The 21238-nt window shown below is 34.5% G+C and overlaps 1 protein-coding gene across 1 annotated transcript in view; it reads left to right on the top strand.

Moving 5' to 3' along the window:
• Positions 1–19655, top strand: part of SERINC1 (serine incorporator 1) — a 31714-nt gene extending 12059 nt beyond the window's left edge. The window contains exons 2-10 of the mRNA XM_079940002.1: positions 4322–4483; positions 7349–7518; positions 12506–12585; positions 12823–12960; positions 14631–14800; positions 14906–14996; positions 16548–16692; positions 16805–17035; positions 18370–19655. Of these exons, the coding sequence (XP_079796128.1) occupies positions 4322–4483; positions 7349–7518; positions 12506–12585; positions 12823–12960; positions 14631–14800; positions 14906–14996; positions 16548–16692; positions 16805–17035; positions 18370–18505 (1323 nt within the window). The 3' untranslated portion in view covers positions 18506–19655. The remainder of the gene's footprint in view (positions 1–4321; positions 4484–7348; positions 7519–12505; positions 12586–12822; positions 12961–14630; positions 14801–14905; positions 14997–16547; positions 16693–16804; positions 17036–18369) is intronic.
• The last annotated feature ends 1583 nt before the right edge of the window (positions 19656–21238 follow it).

Raw genomic sequence — 21238 nt, 5'->3', positions numbered from 1 at the left:
TTCTTTTAAACACTGCTTTAGGTGCATTCCAAAAATGTGATATGTTATTATTTTCATTCTCTTTAATTTATTCTTTGATGTCTTCTGCCTGTGGGTTAATTAGACTATGCTATTTAGTTTCTAGAGATATCTTTGTTATTGATCAGTATTTACTTCCATTGTGGACCAAGAATCCATGTATGATTTGAATAATTTTATATTTATTGAGATTTGAGATTTGTTTTATGGCCCAGAATATAGTCTGTTTTGGTTAAGTGTTCTCTGTGCTTTTGAAAATAGTTTTTACTGCGCTTTCATTAGATGGAGTATTTCCTAAATGTCAGACACAGTTGATTAATAATGTCGTTCAAGTTTTCTATATATTTATTGGGATTTTTTGCTTCTATTTCAATTAATGAAAGAACATAAATGTGGATTTGTTTGTTACTCTTTTTAGTTTTATTAATTCTTTCCTTGATGCATTTTGAAGTTCTCTTTTAGATGCAGAAATATTTACGATTGTATGTTGTATGTTTCCTCCATGAATATCCCATATTTCCATGTATCAATATGTCCCCTTTTATTATGAAATGGCCCTCTTTATCCCTGGTAAAATTCTTTACTCTGAAGTCTACTTTGTCTGATACTGCTGTAGCGTGGTATGTGTGTATGTATATATATATGTGTGTGTATATGTATTATTTTTGTATATATATGTATGTACACTTTTTTCTTTATACTTTTAACCAATTGTGTCTTTGTGTTTAAGTGGGTTTCTTGTAGAAAAGTTGGATCTTGCTCTTTTATCTGACAATCTGCCTTTTAGTTGGGAGTGTTTAGTCCATTTATGTGATTATAGATTATGTTTAGGCTTAAATCAACCACCTTTCTATTTGTTTTCTGTTTATCCTCTCTGTTCATTGTCTCTTTTCCTTAGTTTTTGCCTTATTTTGGATTAATTAGCCATTTCTTAGTATTCTGTTTTATATCTTTTAGCTTACTAGCTGTATTTCTTTGTTTTGCTTTTTTATAAGTCACTTTAGGGTTTTTAGTATTTAACTTAACTACAATCTACCTTTGTGTGATATCCACTTTATTTCTAATTTAAGTGTATACAGAAGTATAGTTGAATGTCTCCTCTTCCAGCCTGTTTTTTTTAATTAATTAATTTTTTTATTATTTATTTTTTGGCTGCATTGGGGCTTCATTGCTGCATGGGCTTTCTCTAGTTGCGGCGAGCGGGGGCTACTCTTTGTTGTGGTATATGGGCTTCTCACTGCCGTGGCTTCTCTTGTTGCGGAGCACGGGCTCTAGGTTCATGGGCTCTAGAGCGCAGGCTCAGTAGTTGTGGCCCATGGGCTTAGTTGCTCCGCGGCATGTGGGATCTTCCCGGACCAGGGATTGAACCCGTGTCCCCTGCATTGGCAGGCAGATTCTTAACCACTGCGCCACCAGGGAAGTCCTTCCAGCCTATTTGTAATTGTCACACATTTTACTTCCATCTTTGTTATAACCACCAGAATACATTGCTATTATTTTTGCTTAAAAAAAATAATAATCTTTTAAAGTAATCTTTTTGATGTAAGAAAAAAATACACACTACCTCCTTTGTTCATTTCTTTTGTGTAGATCCACATTTCTGCTGGTGTAACGTTCCTTCTTGAAAGATAGATTAGATTTGTTAGTTTTGGATTCTTCATGCCTAAAAATGTCTTCACTTTGCCTTAATTTTTGAAAGATATTTTTGCTGAGTATAAACTTCTGTGCTTACAGTGGTTTTTTTCATTCAGTAATGACATTTGGCTTGCAGTATTTCTTACTAGAAGTTGATACCTTTCTTTGTTCCTCTTTATATAATGTGCCTTTATTATTTTGCTTGCTTTTAAGATTTTTCTGTTTACCATTGTTTTTCAGCAGTTTATGATGTGACTTGGTGTAGTTTTCATAATATTTGTATCACTAGGGCTTTCTTGAGTTTCTTGGATCTGTGAGTTTATAGTTTTCATTAAATTAGGAACATTTTGGCAATTATTTCCTCAAAAGGACTTTCCTGTCTCCTCTCTCCTTCAGGAGCCCCAATTTCACATATATTAGGCTGTTTGAAATTGTGTCACAACACTAATCCTCTTTTTTTTTTTTTTTAGTTTTTTAATCTCTAATTTTGGATCATTTCTTTTGCTATGTCTTCAAGTTCATTAGTCTTTTCTGCAGTGTCTTATCATGTACTTTTTGGTTCAGAGATCTTACTTTTCATCTCCATAAGTTTGATATGGATCTTTTAAATTATCTTCCATATCTTTCCTTGACATGCTGTGTTCTCTCCTTGAGCAAATGAAGTATAATTACAATAACATTAGAGTGCCATTATTTATAACTGAATTAAGTCATCTGTGTAATTTCAGGTTGGTTTTGATTTATTGACTTTTCTCCTCATTGTAGGTTGTTTTTGCCATACTGGCATGCCTACCAATTTTTGTATTAGCTGTTAGGTATTGTAAATTTTACCTTGATGGGTGCTGGATGTGTTGTATTTTTAAAAAACATTCTTGGGCCCTATTCTTAGACATAGGTGAGTTATTTGAAGAGAATTTGATCTTTTCAGTGTTTGCTTTTAGGCTTTGTTAAGTGAGACTGGAGTAGCTTTAGCCTTATGGCTTATTTCCACACACACCCCCTACCCCCCCCACCCCTGCCCAATACTGTGTAATAATAATAGCCTTATAACTTTGCTCAAGGCCTTATAAAGTTCTTCCACTCTGGCTGGTAATACCACCCTCCCCACTCCCCCACCCCCACCCCACAGAGTAATTTAATCAAATGCATGTACTGATCAGTGCTCTGCTGAAGACACAAGTTGAAGCTTCTGCAGATCTCTGGAGTTCACTCTTGGTGTAGCTTTCTCCTCTCCTTGTTTCTGCCCTATGAACTTTAGCTGCCTTCACTTCCCTGAACTCTCAACTGTCCCAACTCTGTCTCCTCAATTCAGTAGACTGCTGTCCTCTGTCTGGATTCTCCTCCCTGCACTGGAAACTCTTTCCCAGGCAGAAAGATTGGGACAGTCATAGAGTTCACACTGTTTCATCTCTCTCAGAAACTAGTGTCCTACATTGCCTATTGTTAATTGTCTGAAAAACCATTGTTTCATTAATTTTTTTCCCTTGGATTAAGGCAGTAGGGTAAGTCTGGTCACTGTTACTCTATCTTGGCTTGAGTTTATGGTACTTAATCCCAGACTTTATTCATCGATCAGATTTTATTTTCAGCTGTTTTTGTTTTGTTCCATGATAGTTAATTACTGTTTTTTTAAGCATGTTTTTCCCCTTCTCATTTCTTCTCAGCCTTGCAATCCTCCTTTTCAGCTTGTTCTATTCTTTTCATTTTGAGCTCTCCTTTTTGCTTCAGGTGTACCAATTTTAGGGAATTTCCTCTTCTTACTGAGTTATGTTTTATTTCAGATTGGATTTTTCAAATGCCTTTTTTTTGTCTGAGGGGACATGTTTGCTTATTTTTATGTTTTGCTAAAGTGTGTTTGCATTGTTTCCACGACATTTATTTTTATCTTACTGAAGTTTAGTATAAGTGGTTCTTATCCTACCTTATATTGGTTACTATAGTGTGTCTGGCTTCTACAATTCTCCCTTCCTGTGGTATCTGATGGTATGGTGGAGCTCAGCCTAGATTATATTCAATTCTTTTGAGGATACTTTCATTTTGCCTTTCTGAGATATTGTTAAATTCCATTACTAGTATTTGCCTCTCCTGCTGAGGGAGATATTCTTTTCCCCTAGGATATACTACTAGTTTAGTGTGGAGTTCTGTTAGACAATGCTAGCTAGCCTCACTTGTTCACTTATCCTGTTTTGCCTGATTCTAATAGAAAATTTTACTGTTATCACTACTACCAAGTCAGAAGAGGGAAAAGATAAGGATATCAATTCACTTCTTTTCCTCCTCTGGCGTATCTGAGAAATATCAGACTTTTGTGAATTCACCAGCATGATTCCTGGGGTTAAAAGGCAGGAGTTGGAGATCAGCTTGTAAGTGTGAATATTCCATTCCTTTTCTTAGCTAAACTTTGGTTGCTGCTGCTGTTTTTTCCCCCCTTTTGTTGTTTTAACTGAGTTTACTCATTTTGCTTGATATAAAGGGCAAGCACTTTTTGGTTTTACTTTGCTTCAGTTTTACCCAGAAGTTACTAAATTTTATAGTTTATAGATAATATATGTGAACCAAATCTCTTGGTAATTACTTTAACTCCAATCCTTTCTTTTTTGAGTAGATAGAATGTAAGTTTTCACTGTATCATTTTAAACTATACTGACTTTTAAAGTTCTTTTTCCAGATACCATGTTTGTGTGGCAGTGCCCCATGTTTGCTGTGCCGATGCTGTCCTAGTGGAAACAACTCCACTGTAACTAGGTTGATCTATGCACTTTTTTTGCTTGTTGGAGTGTGTGTATCTTGTGTAATGTTGATACCTGGAATGGAAGAACAACTAAATAAGGTTAGTTTTCTTTTTTTTTTAAATGATTAACTGAACCTTTAGTATGTATATGCATAAAACTGCTTCTTGTGTATTGGAAACAGAATACTGTAAAAAGGAAGAATACTTAATCCGAGTTTTAGTAGTTCATGATCATTTAGGAAAGACAAACAGTGAAAGGCAGCTTATTAAAATTCTCTGATGGTAGGGCAGAAAATGTGTTGTGTTAATATGAGGAAATCAGTAATTCTAACCAGGGAAATGTCAGAATCACTGTGGGTCTCATGGAAAAAGGGACATTCTAAGAATCAGTAAATTTTTGTATGCAGAAATTGAAAAATAGGAAGCAGAATGAGGATAAAAGCTTTTTGAGCTAAGTATGTATGCCTTAGGAAGATTTATCTGATAATTAGGATAGAAGGCAGCAGTTAAGTATGGTGGCTCTTGGAATGGTGTAATCAAGAAGGGCATAGAGGGCCTGAAATAATTCTCTGAATGTAGAATTGACTGAATCTGGATTTAAATATTGGCAGTGATAGAATAATAAATAATAACCAGGTTCTGATCCTAGATAACTGAGAGGAAACTGTTGCTGTTAACTCAGGAAAAAAAAGAGAGAATAGGTGTTTTATTAAACTTTTTTTTTCCCCCAGGGAGTCAGGTTGTGCAAAGAGATGGGGAAAATATAATCTAGTATATAATATGTTAGCTTGTGGGTACCGCACCACATTGTGTGTGTGTGTGTGTCCAGCAGGAAGGAAAAAATTTGGGTGTGTAACTCATAAAAGAAATCAGAGATAGAGATGAAATTCAAACTATGGCAGCATATGCTGAAGAAGACCATTTGGAGTGAGGAGAGCTAGAGCTTTGACAAAAGCTCTAAAGGGAGTTGATGGAGAAAAGGGAACCTCTGAAGGAACAGTGAAAAAAGAGAACCAAGAACCTGTTTAGTAGGCCTTAGGAACAGAGTCTTAAGAATGACAGCATAATGTCTGTTTAAAAAATGTAAAGGAGTGTGAGGATTAAGAAGTAGCCTTGGGATTTGACAGCCAGTATATGTCTAGTGTCTTGAAAAACCATTTATAGAGTGCTGACCTAGAAGGATTGGGAGGGAGAGTTAGATGGCTATGAGGAAATGGATCCAATGAGAATAGACTGCTGATTTAAGGAGTTTTGTAATGCAGATAGTAAGTCTTAGAGGGAGGCTGAATTAAAGAAGTTTTTAGGCTGGGGAGATTTAATTATTTGTATTTTGAGAATAGTCATAAGGGATCGAACCCGTGAGAGAGAATGTGATCAAGAGAAGGCATATAGAAGTTATTTTTCCTCCAAGGAAAAATGAATGACAATAGAAAATTTGAGGTTGAGAGAGTGTTTATGTCAGATAACCTCCATTTTAAACCATAGTTGTCTGCTTAGGGTTGACTTTGGGGTAAGGAAAAACAGTGTAAGTTTGGGAAATGAGCTTATTACAGTTTCAAAGTAGCATTGTACATGGCATATGTAGATGCTCAGTTAATGTTATTCAGGTCCTTCGTATAAGCAGAAGACGTTCATATGTTTTTTGTCATGGATCCAGTTGACTGTTGTTATGAATGGTTTAGTTTATAGATGTTAGTTAGTTTGTAACCCCCAATGTTTCTGCTTCTCTGCTTTCTGAAGGTCATCAGAGAATTGCATTTCCTAGAGTGCTTGTGATATGTAGGGTCATGTCTCTAGTACTGGTCAGTGAGTTATGCGTAGAAGTGATAAACATCACCCTCTACTTGGTAATGCAGATTCTCCTTTCTTTTCTGTCGCAACCTGTATATCATTTGAGATGGTGGCTTCTCTGGCAGCCTGGATTCTTTTAGTTGACTAAGTAGAACCAACCATGAAATACATCTTTGCTGTTTAAGCCACCTATATTTGGAGGTTGTTACTGTAGCAACTTAACCTAATATAGGTGATTGAATTAAAACTTAATGATGGGAATTAGCCAGGTGGTGTGCTGCTCTCATTTAAGGGCATGGGATAATTAAGGGTGTTAGTGAGTACATGTTGCAAGTGAGTATGTTGCAAGTAAGTACATATTGCCATAATTGTTAAACTAAGTTGGGAAAGTAGGGTTCAAGTGAGACCAAGAAAGAGCTTATAGACTGTACAGGAGCTAGCAAAAAGAAAGTAGCACCTGCATCAACTTAAATAAAATTTTAGGTTCTTGATTTTAAAGGCACATATTAACAGCTGTATTTTGGCATATTGGTTTGCTTTAACGTTTCTAGAGGCAGTAATTCACTCTGATATATGTGAATAGTGTATCTACTCCCATTTATTTCACTTAAAAATATTTTAAAAATACTTTCTTGTACTCTGATTTCAGTGTGATTTTCTGAAATGGTCATCAGTCTTTTTTAAGATTTTAAGTTAAAAAATAAAAATACAGCCAGCCATTTTGCTGTTAATCCAAATCCATCCATTATCAGAAATAACACTTGTAGAATGAGGGACCAAAACTCAAAATGCCATCATGGTTCTCTTTAGTATTTAGAAACCGATTTAGTTACTCTGTGATTATTTACACTTTTATTGATTGTATTTTTCTCTTATACATGTGATTGAATATATCCCAGTGGAATGCAAGTTTTTAAAAAAAACTTAGAATAAGTCTGCATGTTAAAATAAGCATCCACTTTAGGATTGACATTTGTAGCTTATCCGGTGCTCACATAAAGTAAAAAAAGAGTTACACTTCTGTCTTATGAAAACGTGTAGACGTAGCTTGATTACATTTCAGCATAAACTGTAAAGTGAACTTCAATTTTCTAAACCTTAAACTATTTGATTACAGAATTTTCATTTTTTCTTGAGAAAATTCTAGATCACAAATTGCTGTTTTGTTTTCAGATTCCTGGATTTTGTGAGAATGAGAAAGGAGTGGTCCCTTGTAATATTCTGGTTGGCTATAAAGCTGTATACCGTTTGTGCTTTGGCTTGGCTATGTTCTACCTTCTCCTATCTCTATTAATGATCAAAGTGAAGAGCAGCAGTGATCCTAGAGCTGCAGTACACAATGGGTAAGGTTTTTAATAAACTTCAATATAAAGTCTGCATAGTCTCTTCTCAGTAATTTTGAGTCTGTCTAAAGAAAGTTTAAGGTAAAATAAACTTGAACAATCTGCAGAATTATTTTATTCATGAATGACAAGGTAAGAAAATCCTCTTGTCTCTATTAGAGAATGTGTTGGAATTTGGAAATATAAATATTAAATAGTAGCCTTGGGTCATTTATTGGTATAGTCTCTGCATTATGTTTAATAAAGTTGACCCATGTGAACAACGCAGGTTTGAACTGTGCAGTTCCACTTTATACGCAGATTATTTTCAACAGTAAATACAGTGTACTACACAATCCATGTTGATCTCTAGTTGAATGAATTCACAGATGAGGAACCTCAGATACAGAGGGCTGACTATAAGTTATATATGGATTTTCAACCATGCAGAGAGTTGGCACCCCTAACTCCAGCATTGTTCAAGGGTCAACTGTATTTTCATCCTAAAAAGGAAGATTTATCATATCTGTGACTAATAATGAGGAGCTTATTCCTCCTTCTCCTCTTAGCTTTTTGTAGGCCAATCTCACTACATAAAACTGAACTCAGTTCCTAAGATGTACAGTGCAGCCAAAATGAAAAACTTTATTCCTTTGAAACAAGGTGATTGATTGATTTTCCAAATGGTTATACTGAACAACCTAGAAACTTCAGGGTCCCTTTTATCAGTCTCCCTTAATATAGAGCACTACTTCTCACACTCAATTTTGAATGTTTTGAATTTTATCACTGTTTTTTCCCCTCATAAATAAAAAAAAATTTTTTGGAATATCTGCTATTGCTTATCTATTAACATGCTACCGAAGACAAGAAGAATGAACAAGTGAAATATTAATGAAAAAAGATGTGCTGTGCCAGGTTGATTTTATTTTGTTTTGTTCCCTTAGTCATTGGTTGTTTTAATTTAAATTTTTTTTGCAGTCTTAAAACATCTTTACTAAATGTATTTTTAAACACTTCTCAAAATGTATTACAGGGTGGCTATCACAGTCATTTCATGAGATAACATTCTCAAAACATGCACTAAGCACTCATGTCACTGTTAATGTTTTTTTTAATTGAGTTATAATTGACATATAACATTGTGTCAGGTTTAAAGTGTACAAAGTGTTAATTTCATACTTTAATATATTACAGTATGATTACCATCATAGTATTAGCTGACACCTCTATCACATCACGTAATTATTATTTCTTAGTTGTGATGAGAACAGTTAAGATCTAGTCTCTTAGAAGCTTTAAAGTACATTTTTCTTTTTCAGATTCCACATATTGGTAATATCATGTATGTTTGTTTTTCTTTGTCTGGCTTATCTCACTTAGCATAATGCCCTCAAGGTCCATCCATGTTGTTGCAAATGACAGGATTTCCTTCTTTCTCGTGGCTGAATGATATTCCATTGTGTATATATACTATAGTTTCTTTATTCATCTGTTGACAGATACTTAAGGTTGTTTTTATGTCTTGCCAATTATGAATAATTCTTCAATAAACATGGATGTGCAGATATCGTTTCAGTACCCTATTTTCACTTTCTTTGGATATATAAGTAGAAGTGGGATTGCTGGATTGTATGGTAGTTCCATTTTTATATTTTTTGAGGAACCTTCATACTGTTTTCCATAGTGGCTGAACTAGTGTACATTCCCAGTAACAGTGCATAAGGGTTCCCATTTCACCACATTCTCACCAACATTTGTTATTTCTTGTCATCATGATAGCCATTCTAATAGGTCTGAGGTGGTGATATCTCATAATGGTTTTGATTTACATTTCTCTGATGATTAGTGATGTTGAGCACCTTTTCATATGCCTGTTGGCCATTTGTATGCCTTCTCTGGAAAAGTATTTAGTTCCTCTGTCCATTTTTTAATTGGATTGTTTGTTTTTTTAATGAGTTGTATGAGTTCTTTATATATATTTGGTATTAACCACTTTTTGATACATGGTTTGCAAATATTTTCTCCTATTCTGTAGGTTGTCCTTTCATTTTGTTGATTGTTCCTTTTGCTTTGCAGAAGCTTGTTAGTTTGATGTAGTCCCACTTGTTTGATTTTACTTCTGTTGTTTGTACTTTTGCTGTCTCATCCAAAAACTCATTGCCAAGACCAATGTTGTGGAGTTTCTTCCTTACTTTCTTCTTCCCAGTATCAGCATCTTTCTAGTATTGATATCTTTTATGGTATCAGGTCTTAAATGTTTAAGTCTTTAATTCATTTTGAGTTAATTTTGTGAGTCGTGTAATAAAGGAGTCCATTTTCATTTTTCTGTGGTTACCCAGTTTTCCCAAGACTGTTGAGGAGACTGTCCTTTGCCCATTGAGTGTTCTTGACTCCCTTGTCAAATATTCATTGATCCGAAATGGAAGGGTTTATTACTAAGCTCTCTCTATTCTATTCCATTGGTCTAGGTGTCTACTTTTATGGTACTACTGTTTTTAATTACTGTAGCTTTGTAGTATAGTTTGAAACCAGTAAGTGTGATATTTCCAGCTTTGTCCTTCTCATGGCTGATTTGTCTATTTGCGGTCTTTTGTAGTTACATACAAATTTTAGGATTGTTTTTTCTATTTTTTTTTAAGTGGCATTGAAATTTTTATAGGGAGTACTTTGAATCTATAGGTGGCTTTGGGTAGTATGGACATTTTAACTATTCTTCAGATCCACAAACACGAGTTATCTTTCCATTTGGTTGTGTCTTTTTCAGTTGTTTTTTTTTAATTCAGCCACTGTGCCTTTTGGTTGGTGAATTCATTACATTTACATTTAGCGTAATTATTGATATGAAGGACTTACTAATGTCATCTTATTCATTGCTGTCTGGCTGTTTCATATTTCCATAATTTCTTTTTTCTTTGTTAACGCCTATGTAAACTGGTGATTTTCTTTGTAAATTGGTGGTATGGTCTGCTTCCCTATTTTCTGTAAATCTACTTTAGGTTTTTGCTTTGTGGTTACCATGAGGCTTACATAAAACATCTTATAGATAAAACAGCCCATTTTAAGCTGATAGCAACTTCAGTTGTATACAAAAGCCCTACCCATTTACTCCTCTTTTATTTTTTGATATTATAATTTATCTCTTTTTATATTGTATATCCATTAACCAATTATAATAGCTGTTGTTTTTTTTAATACTCTTTAATCTTTATACAACAGTTACGTAGTTAACACACCATGCTATTAAAGAATTAGATTTTTCTAAATCTGTGTATTTCCATTTACCAGTGTGTTGTATACTTTTGTATGTTTTCGTGTCACTAATTTACTGTCTTTTTGTTTCAACTTGAAGAATTCCTTTCACCATTTTTTACAAGACAGATTTAGTGGTGGTGAATTCCTTGGATTTTGACTGAGAAAATCTTTATTTCTCCTTTGTATCTGAAGGATAACTTTGCTGGACAGAGTAATCTTGGCTGGCATTTTTTTCCTTTCAACACTTTGAGTATGTCACTTAAAGTCATTCTACTCTCTCTTGGCCTATAGGGTTTTCTACTGAGAAATCCACTGAGAGCCTGATGGAAATGACTTTGTAGATTACAGTCTTTTTCATCTAGCTGCTTTTAGGATTCTCTCTTGTTCTTTGATTTTTGACAGTTTTCATTATGTAACATGGCTTAAAAGATTTGTTTGCATTGAGCTAATAGTGTGATCTGTTAGCTTTGTGAACTTGGATGTCCAGACGTAGGAAGTTCTCAGCTATTATTTCTTTTCTTTCTTTTTTTTTTTTGTGGTACGCAGGCCTCTCACTGTTGTGGCCTCTCCTGTTGCAGAGCACAGGCTCAGCGGCCATGGCTTACGGGCCTAGCCGCTCCGCGGCATGTGGGATCTTCCCGGACCGGGGCACGAACCCGTGTCCCCTGCATCGGCAGGCGGACGGACTCTCAACCACTGCGCCACCAGGGAAGCCCCTCAGCTATTATTTCTTTAAACTTTTTGCCCCCTTCTTCCTCTCTTCTTCTGAAACCCAATCATTCTAATATTTGAATTCCATAGATTACTGAGGCTTTCTTCCCTTTTTCATTTTTTTTCTCTGTTCACCCCTGATTGGGTTATATCAAAATTCCTGTCCGTTTTTTCTGTCTTCCATTTGATCTGCCCTTCTGCAGATCTCTATTGTAATTTTCATGTCTTTTGTTGAATTCTTCAGCTCCAGAGTATGTTTGGTTCTTTTTTATGATTTCTGTCTCTTTGTTAACTTTCTCATTTTATTCATATATTTTTTTCCTGGTTTTTGTTGAATTATCTTTGTGTTTTCTTATAGCTCATTGAGTTTTCTCAAAACAGCTGTTTTGAATTCTTTATCTGCTAGACTGCAAGATTTTATGCCTTTGTGCTCAATTATTGCAGGATTATTGTTATCTTTTGGTGGTGAAATGTTTTCTTGATTCTTCATGTTCCTTGTAGTTTTGCATTGCTTTCACATTTGAAGTAGCTGATGCCTCAAATCTCTACTAGTTGTCTTCAGATAAGGTTATTGGTCCTGTTATATCTAGGGTTCTCTCTGACTCTGAACACCTGCTTCTCACTTCTTGCGCCTTCCTGTGGCAGAATTCTTAAACTTTTATGTCTTCTCTGGTTCTTTCAACTCATTTGGCTAGCTAGTGGAAATCTGTCGTCCAGGCATTTATTGTGTGTTTTCAAAACTATTCATTTGTACAGTGTACCTTATTTACACTTTCATATACACCAGTTATAATAGCTATTGGTGTATATGTAAAATAAACCTGTGAAATGAAACTAATATTCTCATTTTATCATAATGAATTAAAACTCTCCTAAAATAGTTTACATATTCTTCACTTCTCGTTTTCAGGATATCCTCAGAAAGAATAGAATAGTCACATAAAGTGTAGCTGTTCTTTAAGAATAGCTCTTCAAAGATTTCATACATGAAACTACTTGTTGAATGAATATTTATTAATAAAAAATTTTTTTGTTGTTTTAGATTCTGGTTCTTTAAATTTGCTGCAGCAGTTGCAATTATTATTGGGGCCTTCTTCATTCCAGAAGGAACTTTTACAACTGGTAAGAAATCTTTTTTTCCTTTAATTGTGTGATGTTGATATTTTATAAGGAAATTGAAATAATTGTTGCCTGGAACTGTAACTATTTGTTCCCCCCACCCCACCCCACCCCCGTTGGCAAAATCAAGGCATTTATGTAAACTTTTATTTTTCCTTTTGTATATTGATTGTGAAAATGAAATAATGAAAAGTGAACCAGTCACTCATTTGTGGTTTTTTGCTTTTTTTTTTCTTTCAGTGTGGTTTTACGTAGGCATGGCAGGTGCCTTTTGCTTCATTCTCATACAGCTAGTCTTACTCATTGATTTTGCCCATTCGTGGAATGAATCATGGGTTGAAAAAATGGAAGAAGGGAACTCAAGATGTTGGTACGCAGGTAAGCTTTTTGTCTTACAGAACATCTTCAAGATAGCTGAAGTTTGAAAGTGAGAACAGATATGTAGACTATGGGAAAATCACGATTTTTATGGTATAATTTTCTGTGAGGAGGTTTTTAGCTTAAGTTTGTGAGTGGCATCTTATCACATTATATCAGCCACTTTACTTGTAGAGAGAGTTTTTGGCATGTCAACTAGGAACATACCCAAGAACCAGGAAATAATCCAGAAGACCATGAATGGCTAAAATAGAAGTTCCAAAGCCTATTGCTGAATGCATGTATATTTTACAGCCTAATTTCCTGGGAAGCCTACAGAAGGTTAAAAGTAAAATATTAAAGGGACGAGGACTGCTAGAAATAGATGAACAAACAGTGGTACAATTCTTAAACAGCAGCAAGCAGGAAAAATAAAAAAGCAACTCTGAAACGTTTTGCGTAAGTGCAAAGAATGCCCTTATGTGTAACTAACACCTAAGGGAATTTTTACAGTAGTGTTTTAATGTTTATTTATAATGATGAGCTTGAGTCCTGTGCTTATGCTCTAAAACAGGAATCAAACTTCAGATGCTTACAACAGGTAACAAAAATGAGGGAGGAGAACCAGGTTTAAGTGCATTTTCAATCCTTTTGCAAATAGAAGGGACTGTGATGAATTGGAGAGTGTAAAGGCCTTTATCTAAAATGCATATAGCTACTGCTCAGTTCCATCTAGTAGTTGCCTTGTGGAAATGTGAACCCAGTGTTGCTTAACTTTTCTGATTTTTCCAAAAGAAGCCATAAATCTGGATTTTTATGTGAAATGATCTGAGTTTCAGCTAAAAAAAAAGAACAATTTTTTAAAAAAAATCAGAGTGAAAGCTAAATCCAGCATGTCTGCTAGCTTCATATTTTCTCTCATACAACTAATTTGTGGTATTCGATCTCAGTGGTTAAAATAAAGGGTTTGGTATTCAAAGAAATGAACTTTGGTCGTTTGGAAAATTTACTTATATAGAATATCTCATTTTTTAATGTTAAATCTAGTGTAAGAGTTTCTGCTTTGTTCCCTACTATATCCCTAGGGCCTTTGTAGGTATTCAGTAAATATTTGTTTGATGGATCCCCTGTCAGTGAGGCACATCGACATAAATACATGTATATTAAGCATACATTAGCACAGAAACTAAAACGTGTTTGTGTGATAGAAGAAACTTACGTTGTCTTATTAAATAATAATGACTTACTCTTGAATAATTTTCTTTAAGATTTTAGTTGATGAGGAAAAGCATTGTTTTGCAGGCAAAATAATTTTCTTAATGCCCTTGTTTACAACTGAATGATTATCATTCTTTAAAAACCTTAATATTTCCCTCCTAGTTATTTTTCTGTGTTTTGAAAATAATGGCTAATACATCTGAATGTGTTTTGGAAACTCTATGAAGATCATAGTATGTTACTGTCCTTGAAAACACATCATCATAATGAGCTATATATAAAGACTATAAAATTCTTAATGTGATAAAGCTCAGAATATCTTTACCTGCTTATATAGCCTGTGTAATGCTGACATAATGTTAGTTGCTTAAAGTAATATTTTTGAATGAAATAAGATTGCTTGTAAAATGAGCCATATGCCTAATTCCTAATATTAGTGATAAATCTAATTGTCCAATGTATTTCTTTCACAGCTTTGTTATCAGCTACAGCTCTGAATTATCTGCTGTCTTTAGTTGCTATCGTCCTGTTTTTTGTTTACTATACTCATCCAGCCAGTTGTGCAGAAAATAAAGCGTTCATCAGTGTCAACATGCTCCTCTGCCTTGGTGCTTCTATAATGTCTATACTGCCAAAAATCCAGGTAAGCTTGGATTAGTTCATTAATGTTTATGAAGCTTCTATTTTTTAAGTTTTCCTAAATCTTGAATGATAACAATATTTTTCTGTTTTGCTTATTTTTTTGTAGGAATCACAACCAAGATCTGGCTTGTTACAGTCTTCGGTAATTACGGTCTACACCATGTATTTGACATGGTCTGCTATGACTAATGAACCAGGTATGTTCGTTTGCTTGGATTTGTTTCTTTTTAATGAATCCTACAGCTTTTCTTTTTTCAAAGATGGTCATTTTGTAAAATTAAGCTCACAGAGAAATGAAGAGAATGGGAATAATACTATTTTCATCTTTGATGTATTGCTATATTTTTTCACTTAGTTTCTTCTTTCACTAGCAAAACTATAAGAAATTATATGAAAATTATAAGAAATATACCTAATTTGTACAGTGCATATGATAGTATACGTAGAAGGAAATAAGAGCTGTTAAAATGTTTGTTGATTCTACTGTAAATAGTATAGTTTTTTTCCACCTATTATTTTTTGTCTGTGATTACCTTAAAAGTGAATATAATTAATTGGTCTTTGTAATCTTTTTATAGGCCAGTTTTATTGCATTCTGTGGGAGTAGAAGCCTGTATATGTCATTTGCAGTGAAACAAATTAGAAGTTAATAATTACAGTCGACCCTTGAACAACAGAGTTTTGAACTGCACAGGTCCACTCATCCATAGATTTTTTTCAAATATATGTACTGCATTGCTACACGATCTGCAGATATGAATGGCTGGACATGGAGGCCAGCCATAAAATTATATGCAGATTTTCGACTGTGTGAGGGGGTTGATGCCCCTAATCCACTTGTTGTTCAAGAGTCAACTGTACTATTTTTTGAAAAGGAAAAAAATGGTCTTTCTCAGAATAAAGAAAAATTATAAAATGTTTTCTGAATCTTATATTTCATTGAGTTTATAAATTTTATAGATGCTTTATCACTAGTTGGAGAAAATGTTTTTGTTTTTGTTTTTTTTAGTTTACTAGAGAAAGATTCCTTATATTTGTCCAGGTAAGTGTCTAGAAAAAAACTAATAGTAATTTGCTTTAGGGATTATCCTTATATGAATGGCTTAAAGATAAGAAACATTTTTCATTGATAAGGTGGCAATTGACATATCTGGCTTTGTGGGAGGAAAACATGTGGGACACTTAAGTGGATACCAACCCTATTTAAATTCTTTATTTACGGGAGTCAAAAGGCTGAATAAGCATTAGGTCATTATGCCTTGTTTGCTCATTTCCACAAACTATTTGCTAAAATTCTAGTAACTGATTTTACGTATAAACTATATAACAATGTAGTTTGGCAAATTGATAATAACAATAGTCATTTTATTAAGTTTATCTCACACTTTGTAGTAGAAAAGCCAGTGCATTTTAGTTTAGAATATCTGAATTTTATTCTTTACTTGAGCTTTGCTTTAGAGGTCGTCTAAATTTCACCAGTTTCCTGATCAACGAAAAGCTTAATGTCTCAGCTCCTGCATGAGGTTGAAAATGGTTTTCCAAGCACGTCTATAAAATTAGCACTATAAAATTTTTATAAAAAGGTCTCTATAAATAAAGTTGTCTTAAAGTATTTTTTTGTTTGTGCCTTTTTCTAACAGAATGTTTTGAATTTGCAAGAGTATAAGAGTTAAAAAGAACTACATTGTGCTCTGAAAAAAAATTTATACTATTCTGAGATTTTAATTTGACCTTAATTTACATTATAGAAACAGAGTGCAACCCAAGTCTACTGAGCATAATTGGATATAATACAACAAGCACTGTCCCAAAGGAGGGGCAGTCTGTACAGTGGTGGCATGCTCAAGGAATTATTGGACTAATCCTCTTTTTACTGTGTGTGTTTTATTCAAGGTAAGAAAAATTATGGATTTTCATTTGTTTAAAAGTCCAGCTATTATTCATATATGAATCTTTAAATTCCCCATTTTTTCTCTTCTCTCTTCCTAAACTGTCTTCTATGCAGCATCCGTACTTCAAACAATAGTCAGGTTAATAAACTGACTCTAACAAGTGATGAATCAACATTAATAGAAGATGGTGGAGCCAGAAGTGACGGATCCCTGGAGGATAGAGATGATGTTCACCGAGCTGTAGATAATGAAAAGGATGGTGTCACTTACAGTTACTCCTTCTTTCACTTCATGCTTTTCCTGGCTTCGCTTTATATCATGATGACCCTTACCAACTGGTACAGGTACTTACATTTTATGAAAACTTTGCATGTGGAAACCGATGGCTTTTTTGTGATTTCATTGTTAAATGTGGTATGGAGTACTTTTTAATCCTCCAATATATTTCAAAATTTACAACTAAATGAATAGTGAGATCAGTTTCAGAAATGCAGGCTTTATTTCCTTGCTTCAGCAATAACAATCATTGAAATATTTCCACATCTTGAAGAGACTGAAATAAAGTTTCATGAAACTAACACATTGCTTAGGGAAATACATGTTGACAGTTGATCAAACACAATGCTTGCTTTTCTTTTTAATACTGACTAACCAGTTCCCAACATAGTGCAATAAAAAGATACCTTTCTTCTGTTTTGTTCAAACTTTGTCTTTAAAATGTTTGAAGATTTCAAAATTGAGATGTGAATAAATTAACATAGATGGATTCTTAGAATTCTTCAAAACTAATTTTTGTTTTTTTATCACTTCAAAACTAATCTTTTTGAAGATTAGTTAGTTGGAAGATAACGGTTTATATTTTGTTTTTAAAAATTCTAATTTTGTCCAAAGGACTACTGAAAGATTTAAGATTCAAGTTGAACTATGTGGTAGGGCAGTTCTAGTTTTAATAATTTTTAATGCATAATATCCTTAACAGTTTGTAAGAGGGCTCTGAATACCATCAAAAGATGTAGAGAGAAGATTATTCTTTGCTTTATTTCTTTGAGAGCAGCCTCTACCAGCATTTATTATTGAAAAATACATATATTTTAAAATTCCTACACTGCAGTTTCTTAAGGTATACGAACCCAAATAGTTCTCAGTAATTCACAGCTTTGGCTGTCAAGTTAATAGTAAATGTTAAGATTAGATGAAAAATATTTTTGGTATGTTTCATCAACATAGAAGTCAGCTAACTTTGGGATGTATTTCCCTCCCAGTTTCTTAAATCTGAGAAGGTGGAGGGGGTTCCCATATACACTCTGAACAGATTATATTCTTTATAACATAAAGACTTACCAATTCTAAACTGTATGTCTTATTTATTTATCTAGAGGTCACATTCCATTTCTCTATCTTGTAATTAGTGAGCCAGAAAAACAAAGATTTTCTGAGTATTATCTAAAAGAGCTATTTCAGAGGCCTGTGTCCTCTACTCCTTTAAAGAAAATTGATTTTACCTTCACATTAGCTATCAAAGTGGTGTGGAAAAGCAAGGCAACAGATAATTAGTCCAGCAACTATATATCTGTTATCACAAATTATATACAAAGAATATTTCTGAAGTAATGAAGCCTGATGGCTTGATGACCGATAATCCAACCTCTCCCCCCGCTTTTTCTTCCTTAAATCTTAGGTATGAGCCTTCTCGTGAGATGAAAAGCCAGTGGACAGCTGTCTGGGTGAAAATCTCTTCTAGTTGGATTGGCATTGTGCTGTATGTTTGGACACTGGTGGCACCACTTGTTCTTACAAATCGTGATTTTGACTGAACGGGACTTCTGGCATGAAAGTCTCACTTTGATCATCACTTATTTGAAATTAACAGTATTCCCAACTTTTGTAAAGTTGCGTATATGTGTGCTTCCCATGTTAACTTCTCCAGTGTTCTGGCATGAATTAGATTTTACCGCTTGCCATTTTATTCATTATAGTCTTGCCAAGCACATTGATAGGTGTTTTAGATTGAAGCAGAGTTTTGAGTATGTTGGTGGTGGTAAGTTAGGAGAAGTGGACATTGTTAGGTTTATCCTTTGCTCAGTACCTGTGAAAAGAATAAAAACAAAACTGCTTGACAGTTTGATGTTTAAATTGTGTTATAACTTAAGCTGTTTTAGAAAAATACGAAAATAAATTTATGGCTGCCTTCTGAAATATTTGATGCCTTGCCCTACAGGATACTGCAAAGAACATGGCTATCCTAAAATTTTATAAACAAGTCAGTTAAATGCCAGTTTTCTAAAAAATCTTTTCAGATTTTTCCCTTGATAGGAAGAGAAGGAACTTACACAGGTGTGGAATGTTTGATAGACAACAGTGTAGCTTATGGTGGAGACTGAGATACAGAGCTTTCAAAGAAAGATTGCTGGTGGTGGGTACTAAATTGAATACCCAAGGTGGTTTGTAATGATTCCTGGGTAGGGATGGCCTTCCATACTTACATAGTGAACTTTGTTTTGGTCATTATAAACACATGCAGATGTGTTAAAATGTGTTCAGTGGGTTCAGTGGAGTGATTAGGAACTCTGAAGGATTTAGACAAAGGCCTTGAAAAGCATAATCATGGGTTAGAAGGAAGTTGAAAATCACTTGGAAATTTGTTTTGAAAATCAGAGTTGATAAACTTTTGACAGAACAGGAAGAAACTGCAAAATAGGCTTCAGTAGACAAAGTCTCATTTAGTTTTCTCATTTAAAAAATGAAGAAACTGGGCTTCCCTGGTGGCGCAGTGGTTGAGAGTCCGCCTGCTGATGCAGGGGACGTGGGTTCGTGCCCCGGTCCGGGAGGATCCCACATGCCACAGAGCGGCTGGGCCCGTGAGCCATGGCCGCTGAGCCTGCACGTCCAGAGCCTGTACTCCGCAACAGGAGAGGCCACAGCAGTGAGAGGCCCGTGTACCGCAAAAAAAAAAAAAAAAAGAAACTGAAGCATAGGCTTAAACACAGCTTATCAGTGGCAAAGCTGGGAAATCCCAAGTCTGTCAAAACAACTGGCATTCTTTCTGCCATTCAAAAATAATTACTATTCAAATATATGCATAATAGATTTTACACCTTGTTGAGTGGTGGATAATTTATGTGATGTGAGTTGCTGGTGTCCAGCATGCCTTCTACACACAGGCCAGGAGAATGCTGGACTGCTGTAAACCCCTGCTTACAGTATACTATACAGTTCAAAAGATGCTTTTGTATTTGCTGCCATCCAATTGAAATATATAGATTATAATCTTTCAACCTGAAAATCAAGCAGTATCAGTGCTAACTTAGGTAGAAACTCTTAGTTACTTGTGTGATTAGTGTCTTAATGAATCGTAAAATCTACATTTACTTCTTTTAAGATATTTATTAATGTGAATGAAGTATAACAATTTAATTTCCCACCTGTGTTGATATTGTGTTCATGATTTCAAATGGCTGTGTTCTATCTTTAAATAAATGAATTCAGAGAAAGTGTGTGGTGTATTAATTCTTTAGCAGTTTGAATTTAGGTGGTGTAATATTCAGATCTACTTTCTTCCTGTGTACGTGACACTGAGGGTTAACTGACCATTTTCTGTACTGAAAAACTGAGTTGTTTTTAAGGTGATATTTACCCTTTTTTGGTCCTCTGTAAGAAACTCCTGAGTGGATCTCAAAGGTAATTCAAGAGGTGTTCTCCTAAAGAACCTTCAGGAGGGAGACCAGTTAAGTTTGGAAAATATTTTTAATTCATTTGATTGATAGATACTCTACACTTGCTGTGTCCTCCAGGCATTTTTTCCCTGAGTGGCCAACTGATGCTTCTTTCTCTGACAATTAAGATAGATCGTATTAAAAATAATAATAATAAAATGCTCTATTCCATAACAATGAAATATCAGGAAGAGAAATTAAAGAAACAATCCCATTTACCTTTGCATCAAAAAGAATAAAATACCTAGAAATAAACCTACCTAAAGAGGCAAAAGACCTGTACTCTGAAAACTTAAGATGCAGATGAGGGAAACTGAAGACAACACAAACAGATGGAAAGATATACCATGTTCTTGGCTTGGAAGAATCAGTATTAAAATGACCATACTACCCACAGCAACCTACAGATTCAATGCAATCCCTATCAAATTGCCAATGGCATTCTTCACAGAACTGGAACAGAAAAAAATTTTAATTTGTATGGAAACACAAAAAGCCCCGAATAGCCAAAACAATCTTGAAAAAGAAAATGAGCTGGAGGAATCACGTTCCCTGATTTCAGACTATACTACAAAGCTACAGTAATCAAAGCAGTATGGCACTGGGACAAAAAGACATAGATCAATGGAACAGGATAGCCTGGAAATAAACCCACACACTTGTGGACAGTCTATGACAAAGGCAGGAATATACAATGGAGAAAAGACAGTCTCTTCAGTAAGTGGTGCTGGGAAAACTGGACAGCTACATGTAAAAGAATGAAATTAGAACATTGTTTAATACCATATACAAAAATAAAATGGATTAAAGACCTAATGTAAGACCAGGTAATAT

Source organism: Stenella coeruleoalba (assembly GCF_951394435.1).
Source record: "Stenella coeruleoalba genome assembly, chromosome: 12".
NCBI classification, from domain to species: domain Eukaryota; kingdom Metazoa; phylum Chordata; class Mammalia; order Artiodactyla; family Delphinidae; genus Stenella; species Stenella coeruleoalba.
The sequence above is the reverse complement of the archived record's forward strand: the minus strand, read 5'-3'. Positions and strand labels throughout refer to the sequence as shown.